Below are 12500 nucleotides of genomic sequence, written 5' to 3'. Positions count from 1 at the left end.
CGGGGTCTCCTCCCAAAGGGGACGTGCCTGGAACACCTCTCCAGCGAGGCGTCCAGGGGGCATCCGGAATAGATGCCGGAGCCACCTCAGCTGGCTCCTTTCGACGTGGAGGAGCAGCGGCTCGACTGAGCTCCTCCTGAGTGACCGAGCTCCTCACTCTATCTCTGAGGGAGCGCCCAGCCACCCTGCGGAGGAAACTCATCTCGGCCGCTTGTACTCGCAATCTTGTTTTTTTGGTCATGAGCCAAATCTAGTGATCATAGGTGAGGGTCGGAACGTAGCTCGATCGATAAATCTCATCTTTATATTATGTTATTTGGTTTTCTATTTCCTGTTTCTTCAGCTTTGTAAAACTTTGCAAACCTTGTAACTGTTAGAATGACCTAGGCAGTGGGTCACCCCTTTGAGTCTGGTCTGCTTGAGATTTCTTCCTCAATATCAGAGGCAATTTTTTTCTTACCACTGTTGTCTGTGTTCTTGCTCTGGAGGTTAGTAAGGTTAGACCTTACTTGTGTGAAGCACCTTGAGGCAGCTCCGTTGTGATTAGGTGCTATATAAATGAAAATAAATTGATGGTTCTGGTTGAGTTCAGTACAGTATCTTTAAGCTGAGCAGCACAGAGCTGCTGTCAGCCACTTCAGCACTGTCAGACAGTGTCATTGTAAACTTGTTTTTATTAAATATTTATGAACTGGTCACATCTCTTGTCATTTACGTTGGGATAACTTAATGCGCAGCGCGTCAAGTCTTTTGTCTTTGGTTTTTCATTCATCTTTGATGTCTTTTTGTCTTTTTTTTTTTTTCTTTTGATGTCTTTTTAGTAGAATGCAATGGGCCCCAAACCTGGGGTCTAAAGTTGCAGCCTAGGTTCTATAGTTATCTTAACCAGATCTGGCATTGTATCCGAGGGCTCTCTTCAAGATGGTGATCGTTCCCTTAATCGCAGACAACTGCACCTCATGTGCACTTGGGTGACCGGGGATTGCCTCAAGGTATTTCTTCAGGTTCTTCTTCATCAGGCCTGTTGCTCCCACCACAACTGGAATGATATCGATGTCTTTCAATGACCATGTTGTTCTTAGGTCATTTTTCAGGTCTTGGTATTTCGAGATCTTTCCCCTTTCAGCTCGATTCAGGCCGTAATCATTGGGGACTGTCACATCAATGATTTTGGCTGTTTTCTCTTGCTTGTTCCAGATGACAATATCAGGTTTGATTGCACCTCCTTCAATGTGTCTTCCTGCTGGGATCTCTTTGTCGTAGAAGATCGTTACTCTTCCGTTGGATGAGACTGGTGTTGGCTCGTGCTCCCAGACATGTTCTTTGACTTCCATCTCCAGTTCCTTGCAGATCTTCCAGTGGAGATATTGACAGATCTTATGTCTGGATGTATAATGCCCATCTGCCATGAGGATCTGGCATGCTGATGTTAGATGGTTTACACTCTCAACAGCTGTATGACAGAATCGGCATTTATCATTTTGTGAGATCCCTGCCATTTTTTTTGAAGCCATTAGTTAGAAGTCCCTGATCTTGTGCTCCAATCAGAATTCTTTCTCCATCAAAACCAATTTTTCCATTTTTTAGCCACTGCATTGATCCAACTTTGTCGATGTATTCCTTTTCGAGTTCTTCTTGGAAACGTCCGGCTCTTTTGTGTTGTTTCCATCTTTCCACTCGATGTTTTCCTTCTCTTTTGCAGTATTGTTCTCTGGTCTGTCTTGCAAGTTTTGTTGCAGGCATGAGACTGTTGCTTTTTCTCTCTTGTAGAAGTTCTCCGCCAAAGTTTTTTGCCAGTTTAGTGATTGAGGTCCGTTCAGTTATGGCTTCGTGATGTTGTGTGACCGTTTTTATGATTTCTTCTTCAGAGCTCTTTAAGTACTGACCAATACTTATTATCGATGCTCTGTAGGCCTGGTTGATTTCAGTAAGACCCATACCGCCTTCTCTGCGAGGGAGATATATTCTGTCCATGCACTGATTTCTGTATGTGATTTTGTGGAGGGTGAGCATTTTTCTGGTTTTTGTGTCCAATTTATTAAGCTCACATTGTGGCCAGTTCACTATGCCAAACCCATAGGTCACCACTGGTATTGCAAACTGGTTTATGGCTGTGATTTTATTTTTTGGTGTCAGCTGTGTTTTGCAGATCTTTTTTAAGCGGTTTAGGTATTCTTTTGTTGTTTTTGTTCTCATTTTCTTGTGTTCAATTGAATTACTTTGTTCAATTCCCAAGTATTTGTATGTGGAGTCTGCAGCCAGGTCTTCAATGTAGCTCCCTTCATCCAATTGTATGTTTTCAGTTTTTGTCTTTTTTCCTTTTGTCATTGTGCATTTTGAGCATTTATCCAGTCCAAATTCCATGCCAATGTCTTTTGAGAACTTATAGGTAGTTTCCACGAGTTGAGTGAGTCCGTTTTTTGTGTTGGCATAGATTTTCAAATCGTCCATGAACAACAGATGGTTCACAAGTTTTTGGTTTTCCTTTCCTTTGTCTTTACTTAAGTCATATCCGATGTCTTGCTCCTTCAGGATCTTGCTGAGCGGGTCCATGATTAAGCAGAATAAGAGAGGTGAAAGGCTGTCTCCTTGAAGTATCCCTCTCTGAACTCGTACGTCTGGGATTGTTATTTGTCCCTCTGAGGGTGATGGTGGTGTTCCACTTGTTCATTTGTGCTTTCAGGAAGGTTCTTATTTTCTCATTGATGTTGTATAGTTCTAAGCACCTCAAGATCCAGGAGTGTGGTACACTGTCAAATGCCTTTTTGTAATCAATCCAAGCCATGCTGAGGTTCCTCTGCCTTGTTTTGCAGTCCTCCAGGATAGCTTTGTCTGTCAGTAACTGGTCTTTAGCTCCTAATCTTCTTTTGGAACATCCTTTCTGTACATTTTCCAGGTAGCCACCATTGTCAAGATGTTCATAAATGGCATCAGTTATGATTCCTGTCAGTCATCTGTATGTTGTTGTTAGGCAGCAGATGGGTCTGTATTTGTTGGGAAGCTGTGTATCCTTGGTCTTTGGAATTAGGCTTGTGTTCCCTGTCGTTAGCCAGTCTGGTGTGTCCTCTTCTCCGTTCAATATTTTTGTGAAAGCCACAGCATAATGTTGGTGTAATGCTGTCAGTCTTTTCAGCCAAAAATTTGGGATTTTGTCGATGCCAGGTGCCTTGAAGTTACTGTATTCACTCATTTTCTTTCTGATCTCTTCTTCATTGATTACAATTGCTGGCATTTGTTGTTTGTCTTTGTTTTTCTGTTGTATTTTTTCAATCCATTCAGCCTCTTGGTGTTGTTTTGGGTCTTCAAAGAGTGGTCTCCAAAATTTTTCAATTACCTTTCTCTCAGGTGGTTGTTGTACTTCTATTGTGTCATTTGCCAGCTTTCTGTACACTAGTCTGGGGTTTGTTGCAAATAGTTTATTTGTTTTGCTTGTATTTTCTTGTCTTTATTCCTAATTTGTGCTGCGAAAGCTTTTACTAAGGGTTGATGTTCAGCTAGCCTTCCACCTAGCTGTTTGTCTTCAACATTGTATTTTCTTTTAATGCGATTTATTTTTTTTAGAAGATTCTTTTTGTGGTTCTTGTTTCCCAAAAATGTGGCCATTTGGGAGATCTCTGCTCTTAGGCAGCTGATTTTTTGTTTCTTTTTCCATCGTGGCATGGTATTCTTTTTCTTATTTGTGGTACTGTTTCTCTCCAAATCTTGTGGGGCTAATTTACTTTGTATGTACCATGCCGCTCCATAATTTACAGAGTTTAACTCTGTCAATGTGGCTCCTCTTGGGACCAGTTTGGTTAGTCCTATGTTAACTTTTTGAAGGATATTTTTGAATTTTTTATTCTCTTTTAGTTTAGTCAGCTTTTGGCGCTCTTTCATGTCCATTTTTCTTGTTTCTTCAATATTATTTGCCAATTCCTCTTCTAGTTCCTGCTGTTCTGTGTCTGTGTGTACCTGTGAATTATTTTGTAGATGAGCTGGTGAGTTGCTCGTTTTTTCGGGGGGCAATGAGTTGCTCGTTTTTTCGGGGGGCAGTGAGTTGTTCGTTTTTTCGGGGGGCAGTGAGTTGTTCGGTTTTTCGGGAGGCAGTGAGTTGTTCGGTTTTTCGGGAGGCAGTGAATGGTTCGGTTTTTCGGGAGGCAGTGAATGGTTCGGTTTTTCGGGAGGCAGTGAATGGTTCGGTTTTTCGGGAGGCAGTGAATGGTTCGGTTTTTCGGGAGGCAGTGAATGGTTCGTTTTTTCGGGGGGTAGTGAGTTGCTCGTTTTTTTGGGGGGCAATGACTTGTTCATTTTTTCGGGAGGCAGTAAATGGTTCAGTTTTTCGGTAGGCAGTGAATGGTTCGGTTTTTCGGGAGGCAGTGAATGGTTCGGTTTTTCGGGAGGCAGTGGATGGTTTGTTTTTTCGGGGATAAACTTTTTTTGAGGGCAATCATTTTTTGGTGATGTAATGGGTTGCGTCAGAGGGCAGATGCCTTCTCTTATTTTCTCAACCTCCTGTTGCATTGTTTTTATTTCATTATCTGAGAAATGTTTTTGTTTGATAAAGTTTGATTTTTGGGTTGTGAGATTCTTACAAGTGATGTCTTTCTTACTTGGGCAGTGGTGGTGGAATATTTTTTGCCATTCTTTGGATGTCTGTCTGATTTTTGGGGTATTTTATTTTGGCACATTCTTTTGCCCACAACAGTATCCACTCTTCCTCCCTCTTCCATTGACTCCTTTTAAACTGTAGTTGCTTCCCTTTATCCAGCAATTGATAGTCTTTTATCGCTTCCTTTTGGGCTTCTTCCTTTATTTTTTTTTATTTCCTCAGTCGTCAGATATTTTGCGATCTGTGAGGCAATCGATTCCAGTTTTGCGGTTGTGGTGGCTTCTTTCTTTTGTGTAGGTAAATCCGCTTCTTTTATGCGTTCCTCAAATACTGCTTTTTTCTTTCTGCCCCACTTCTCATGCCTTGAGTAAGTGAAGCAGTGAAAGATCTTTTTTTTCTCTTCAATGGTCCAATTAACTGTGGTGTAGTTTCGCTTGTTTCTTTTGGCCCATTGATGCTGTTGTTGCTGGAGTCCAGGATCAGAACTATGCTGATCTGGTGGATTATCCAGCTGAGTGTTCTTCTGTTCAGTTCCAGAACTGTCTGAACTCCTGCCACTGGTATCTGGTTGTAAATGACTGTTTGGACCTGAGTTGCTGGCTGGTTGTGGTCCTCCATCGTCCTCTCCATCAGCTTCTGCTGTCAGTGTTCTGTGTACAGATGAGCTGCTGGCTGCAGGCTCAGCCTCTGTGCTCTCATCATTTTGTCCTGTATGAATTATCGTGTTTGTCTGTTTATGTTGTGTGACGTGTAGAGCCAGGCTCCCTTAAATATTTTGTCTGTTTTAAGTTTGTTTTACGACATCTTATCAAACCTCACTCGGTACAGATTTGAAATCGTTGTACGCAGTGTCGCTACTCGGCAAACAACTCATCTGTGAAATTTTACACCAATTCAAATAAAACATCAGTTTATAACTTGGTGGTATTTTCTGTCTGAACTCATACTGGGACAGCAATTCAACACAAATGCGTATCAGCACACTTTCACTTTTAGGTTCATGTTTCAGAAAAAAAAAAAAGAGCAAATTAACCAATCCCATAGTGTCTGATTGGAATAATCCGTTCACTTGCTTTAACTGCCTGGCTCTCTGTTTCCTGTTTTGGCCTCAGACACAAACAGCAGACTCAGGGGTTGGCTGCTCCTCCTGCACAAAGCATGAAACTAGAGTGACACACAGTCTGTGGACATGACAGCGACTTACGGATCGAAGAAGCACGTGTCTATAATCACACTGTGCAGAGTCGTACTGTGTATTCTGTGTGCAGCTCTGTGAGCCAAACTGTTGTGTGCTTACAGTACAGTTCAATACAAATACATGTATTGTGACACCCCTAATATACATCCTCAGCCTTCTTGATTTGTCTACAATATACCAATAACATCGATCAAGACCTGAAAATGCTAGAATTCTAACCAGCGGTTAAAGACAACAACGAGCAGGAGTTCACGCCCAAAATAATGTGAATGAAAGGCCACATCACCACAGCACAGGTTCAGCACAGACTGTTCTACAGTTCAAACACACACACACTTCTTTGGGGTCGTTATGATTTGATTAATTGGTGTCTTGTATCATGTCCTTAGAGTGCTTTATTTTTGGCAATATAATAGATAATGAAACAGCGGGCGTGCACAGACTGCGGAGGTGTCACTGACCTGAACTGTTATTAATTTACTGTACTGTGCCTGAAGTAGAGTCTCAACTGGAGATTTATAGTACACACTTGAACGTACTAAATAACTGCAAAAAACACCTGAAGAATATAATGTAAGTGATATCGCAAGTAGGTCACAGCACAAGATTAAAAGCAATCATTTTTGTACACTTCACTTTGTAAACCATAAAGCTGGCTGAGAATCCACGCTGTGAATCATCTGTTTGTGAGTGGATGAAGCAGACTGATGTGACATACCCTGAACGCAGGGTTGGCTCCCAGCTCCAGCAGACATTTGACAGCTGAAGTGCAAAGGTTGGATGCAGCGATGTGCAGGGCAGTGCCAAAGTCAAAGTCACTGCAGGTGGCATCAATCTCTACAAGACCAAAGGCAAAAAAGGAACACTGACAACATACTTTTGGAAGTGTAACAAACAATCACAGAGTTTCACCTTATGTTTGCCTAAACACCATTCACAGCGTAATGAACAGAAACGATGACACTGTTACGGTATCCAGTTCAGGTTCTCAATGATCACAGAACCACAAATCCATTTCCTGCAGAAGAAGCAGGACCTTGTGGATAAGCTCCATTAAACTGAATAAGCTCCATTACTGCAGGATTTACTGCTGGGCTGCTGACTTGGCTGGCACCGAGTATAGCCAGGTGCACCTTACAAACTGACAGCCACGTGTGTGTATTCACAACAGGAAAAGATAAATCCATGAGAACACCCTCTGCTGCTGGTTTAGATAGATTTCCCTATTTCCAAATCTGGCAACAAACCTCCCTGAATCACTTCTGGCCACAGCTGCACCCTCACCTCGAGAGTGAGAGGCCTGTATGACCACCCGGATGAGCTGGGGCACATCGAAGTACGCAGCATAGTGCAAGGCCCTCATGTTAGTCCAGCGTGATCGCAGGTTGGGATCAGCTCCCAGCACAAAGAGATGGTGAGCAAATCTAGCTGCCTTCTCTGCATCACCTGAGAAGCAGAGGAGAGGTAAAAAGTGTGTGTTTAGGAGCTACATAGACGGCCTGCAGTGCAAACTGACCCCGCAGTGTGTTCAGTGGTCAAAGCAGCAACACAAACCTATACACAGACAAGACAGAGTGAGTGTGTGGGCTCTGACAGCCCTGCTGAGTGTTTATCCGGCCCCGTCAATACTAACCGATGCCTGAGGCCCCGGCCTTGCAGCAGTAGTGGAGGAGGCTCATATCAGTCAGGCCGTCTCGATCGTTCACGCCGCAGCCTCTCTTTAGGATCTGTGCAAAGGCAAAGCCCAGCATGGAGGAATATTATACAACAGGCAATAAAATGAAACTGAAGGGGCATCGACCTGATGAATGACAAGTACGCCGGCACTCTCCAAACTCGACTTTTCCTCATATTTGTATGAAAACTGCAGCACAAACTGACATCAAAACAAGCTAGCTATTTGTCAAGGGTGGCTGTTATTAAGTGAGTGAGTGAGACAATAATCGCCTGCTTTTACCCTTGAGACAAATGTTTCCCCAACATGATTTACTGCAATGCAGCTGCTGTGAGCCGCTGCTGGTAGAGGCAGTTTGGGAGCCAGACGGGAAAAGCTTCCATCAGGAAACAAAAACCTGGATCATATTCATCCTGAATAGTATTTATTCATTTATTCTGTGAATATACCAAATTTAACATTTATTTTTCATAAAGAATGAAATGTCGTTCATTCTGATTAACCATGAGTGAGACAATAAATAACACATTAACAAATTAATTTTTCTTGCATGGATGTTGAGAACTGATTTAGTGTCATTTTGAGGTGCTGAATCTGAATCTAAGATCAGATTTCTATCACATCACATGTTCTTGCAATCTGCATGTTCTGTATTGAAGGATTACACAAACGTTGCTCATTCACTCACCAGTCTGACACCACTAATCGCACAAAAGCAGCTTCAAAAGCATAATTTTTAAACCCGGGTTTGAGAAATGTGAATAAGAGCCATAATACTGTTTATGGCGCTGAAGAGGTGTGTGAGACACTGCTGCCGCTTTTGCTTCAATGTTTGAAATATGTTTTCATATCTCAAAAATGTGACGTGATTGGAAAAACTAACACCAGATTCGGATTCACCACCCCCAAATTACCCAAAATCCATTGGAAAACTCCATGCAAGGAAAGTCGTGTTGACCAGTGTTATTTGTGAAATGTGGGTTTTACAGTGAGAGAAGAAATGAGTGAGAAGTGCAGGACGGCGTCACCTCATTGCCAATGAGGTCGATGTTCTTCTGCACCTGTGGGACCCACTGCCGGAGGACACCAAACAGCTCTGGTATGGTGGTGCCGGGGTCCAGGAGAACCTCTCTGCACTGAGGGTCACTGGGGTCAAAGAAGGAGAATTCTGGTGGTGGTGGGACAGAGGATAGAAACAGGTTCTCTTAAATTCAGTTCAACCTTATCAGGGTCATTTAGTGCACCTGAACAGAGAATGTGTGATACTCTGAGGCAGAGACAGACATTAACTTCCTCAAAAAAAAAAAAAAGGGGGGGGGCGGGGCGGCTAATCGATTCAATTAAATTAGCTATCTTGGGAAAACGTCCTTGCAAGAGTGAGTGAAATCAGACATGACAGCTGATAGCATGTCGTGAACCAAATGAAGCATTTCGAAACCCAGCTGAAAGCAAAAACAAACAGGCTCTACCTTTTCACAGTCAACTCCAGAACTGCTCATTTAACAAAATGTCAAAATCTCAGTCATTTGTGTCGACGTCTATCAGTCTTCTGAATAAGATTGTGTAAGGAGGCAGAACTGTGTGACGGCTCCATGGTATTTATTGTTAGGGGAAGTGTGCAATATGGGGGGATTGTCTGTTATATTTTCAGTATATTTACAGTGAGGAAATAAGAATTTGAAATCCCTGTGGTTTTGCAAGTTCTCCCCACTTAGAAATCATGGAGGGGTCTGAAATTTTCATCTTACCTGCATGTCCACTGTGAGAGACATAATCTAAAAAAAAAAATCCGGAAATCACAATGTATGATTTTTTTAATAATTTATTTGTATGTTACTGCTGCAAATAAGTATTTGAACACCTACCAACCAGCAAGAATTCTGTCTCTCACAGACCTGTTCATTTTTCTTTAAGAAGCCCTCTTATTCTGCACTCTTTACCTGTATTAACTGCACCTGTTTGAACTTGTTACCTGTATAAAAGACACCTGTTCACACACTCAATCAATCACACTCCAACCTGTCCACCCTAACCAAGACCAAAGAGCTGTCTAAGGACACTAGGGACAAAACTGTAGACCTACAACTGTTATGATTATTTATTAGAAAGTGGAAGAAACACAAGATGACTGTCAATCTCCCTCAGTCTGGGATTCCATGCAAGATCTGACTTTGTGGGGTAAGGATGTTTCTGAGAAAGCTCAGAACTACACAGGAGGACCTGGTCAATGACCTGAAGAGAGCTGGGACCACAGTCACAAAGATTACATTAGTAACACATGATGCTGTCATGGTTTAAAATCCTGCAGAGCAGCAAGGTCCCCCTGCTCAAGCCAGCACATGTCCAGGCCTGTTTGAAGTTCACCAGTGACCATCTGGATGATCCAGAGGAGGCATGGGAGAAGGTCATGTGGTCAGATGAGACCAGAACAGAGCTTTTTGGAATCAACTCCACTTACCATGTTTTGAGGATGAGAACAACCCCAAGAAAACCATCTCAACCGTGAAGCATGGGGGTGGAAACATCATACTCTGGGGGTGCTCTTCTGCAAAGGGGACAGGACGACTGCACCGTATTGAAGGGAGGATGGATGGGGTCATGTATTGCAAGATTTTGGCAAACAACCTCCTTCCCTCAGTAAGAGCACTGAAGATGGGTCATGGCTGGGTCTTCCAGCATGACAATGACCCCAAACACACAGCCAGGGCAACTAAGGAGGGGCTCCGTAAGAAGCATTTCAAGGTCCTGGAGTGGCCTGGCCAGTCTGCAGACCTGAACCTAATAGAAAATCTTTGGAGGAAGCTGAAACTGCAAACCTGAAAGATTTGGAGAAGATCTGTATGGAGGAGTGGACCAAAATCCCTGCTGCATTGTGTGAAAACCTGGTGAAAAACTACAGGAAACGTTTGACTTCTGTAACTGCAAACAAAGGCTACTGTACCAAATATTAACATTGATTTTCACAGGTGTTCAAATACTTATTTGCAGCAGTAACATACAAATAAATTATAAAAAAAAAAAAAAAAATCATACATTGTGATTTCCGGAATTTTTTTTTTTAGATTATGGTCTCTCACAGTGGACATGCACCTAAGATGAAAATTTTAGACCCCCTCCATGATTTCTAAGTGGGAGAACTTGCAAAATCGCAGCGTGTTCAAATACTTATTTTCCTCACTGTATGTGGGGCGTTTATATTGGATGGGGTTTTTATTGTGTTTTTTTTTTTCTTAATTGTTTTTATTGTTTACTGTATGCAGTATATGAGTCCAAGATGAATTTCCCTCTTTGGGATAATAAAGTATAACGTATCGTAATGACTGACTTACCGTATATGAAGAGACTATTTTAAGAAACACATTCTGTTGCTCTGTGTACATCCTCACCACAATCACTGGGCATGGGCGCAGACGCCACCTGGTGCACGACTTGCTGCCCCAGACCGCAGCCGTGCTGCTGGGAAGAAAGGCGACTGATGCAGCCGGAGACAGTGTCGCCCTCCACAGGCTCAGAGATGTCCTCCTTTGTCATCTCCCCTCGAGGCCTGTGGTGGGAACAATATTAGACGGCTATTCTGAGAAACAGGAGTGTAACCTAAATGAAGCATTTAAGAGATCAGACACCAGCAAGGTCATGAAGAACTCCTGAGTTTCTCTGTAAAGTGGGTCTACAGTGAAATCCATGAATATGTTAAAGTTTAAAGAGGCTGGCGGAGTATTTAGAGAAACATGACCTTTGCCTTAATAGTAGCTCAGCATGCAGTATACGTTATTTGGATTCCTGAGAATCTATGCTAGTGTTTGTCCTACTTAATAGCGTTTATTCCATTACTAATTGTTTTTCTTCCCAAGTAATTACATAATCTGATGACAACCTGCAACCTAAAACCCACATTATGAATTGTATTATTATGCAGTCTATTTGAAGCAGGGGTAGGTCACATCACACTACGGCACCATCATGGGTCCTGGATGGCAACCATCCAGTCAGACAACTGGCCCATCCCACCTCTTGAAGCAGCTATTTAACTGCTGCACGCAGCTGTAGCGCGGGTGTCCCCTTAGCCTCCTGCAGTCACTGAGGTATTTCACGCTGCAGCACCTGCGTGCCAGCTCATGCCCAGTCTAATCCTCATGGCCAAAATGCTGTAGCTGACATTCCCTCACAATGCCACACTTCTTATCAGAATCTCCCAAAGTAAGCGTTGTTTTGGCACAAAATCATTCAAGTGGTATCCAAGGATCCTCCAAATCCCCAGCCATGCCAGACAAGTTGGGGGTTAGACCTACTTGCTGCATAGGAAGTAAACCAGTTAAACCAAATATATTTATTTAACCAGGTTAGTCCCATAGAGATCGAGATCTCTTTTACAAGGGAGACCTGGACAATTTTTAAGTTTCAAATTTACCTAACCTGGATGTGTTTAGATGTGGGAGGAAACCGGAGCACCTGGAAGAAACCCACACAAACACGGAGAGAACACACAAACTCCACACAGAAAGGCCACAGGTGGGAATCGATCCCATGAAAATTCAGTAAGGTATGTCTTCTAGAATATGACGAATACTTTATTGAGCAAGTTAAAAACATTTATACATTGCGCACATTCATCTTTGAAAATCCGTACATTACTCAAAGGGAGTAGAAGAAGTAAAACTTATATTTTCTACCCCCTTTCACATGTTTTATTTTCGACTACACAGACAAGAATAAATAAAAAAATTTTGAGATCATATATACCTATATAAACACACACCTTGCATTATACATATCAACATGTATTTACATAAATACACTACCTCTATACACAAATATCCTTGCATACACCAATACACACACTAGATTCAATGAGATTTGACAGTATAACACTTTTAACCCACATACATGCACCCATGGGCACCCAGCCCATGCATGCATGCACGCACATTTACCTATATTCGATTAAACTTGATGATATATTAATTTTTTTTTTCTTTTTTTCCCCACACACATGTATCATGGGCAACTCGTGTGCATTCATATTTCCCATACGTTCGTCA

The 12500-nt window shown here is 42.3% G+C and overlaps 1 protein-coding gene across 1 annotated transcript in view; it reads right to left on the bottom strand.

Annotated features, from left to right (window-relative positions):
* Window positions 1-12500, bottom strand: part of LOC117500687 (CAP-Gly domain-containing linker protein 4-like) — a 147069-nt gene that overhangs the window by 103032 nt on the left and 31537 nt on the right. Inside the window, exons 2-6 of the mRNA XM_034159449.1 lie at window positions 10848-11005; window positions 8490-8629; window positions 7420-7513; window positions 7071-7232; window positions 6505-6623 (exon numbers count right to left, since the gene is read on the bottom strand). Of these exons, the coding sequence (XP_034015340.1) occupies window positions 6505-6623; window positions 7071-7232; window positions 7420-7513; window positions 8490-8629; window positions 10848-10992 (660 nt within the window). The 5' untranslated portion in view covers window positions 10993-11005. The remainder of the gene's footprint in view (window positions 1-6504; window positions 6624-7070; window positions 7233-7419; window positions 7514-8489; window positions 8630-10847; window positions 11006-12500) is intronic.

This window comes from Thalassophryne amazonica, chromosome 19 (assembly GCF_902500255.1).
Source record: "Thalassophryne amazonica chromosome 19, fThaAma1.1, whole genome shotgun sequence".
Lineage (NCBI taxonomy): Eukaryota > Metazoa > Chordata > Actinopteri > Batrachoidiformes > Batrachoididae > Thalassophryne > Thalassophryne amazonica.
This window is presented reverse-complemented; position numbering and strand designations above follow the sequence as displayed.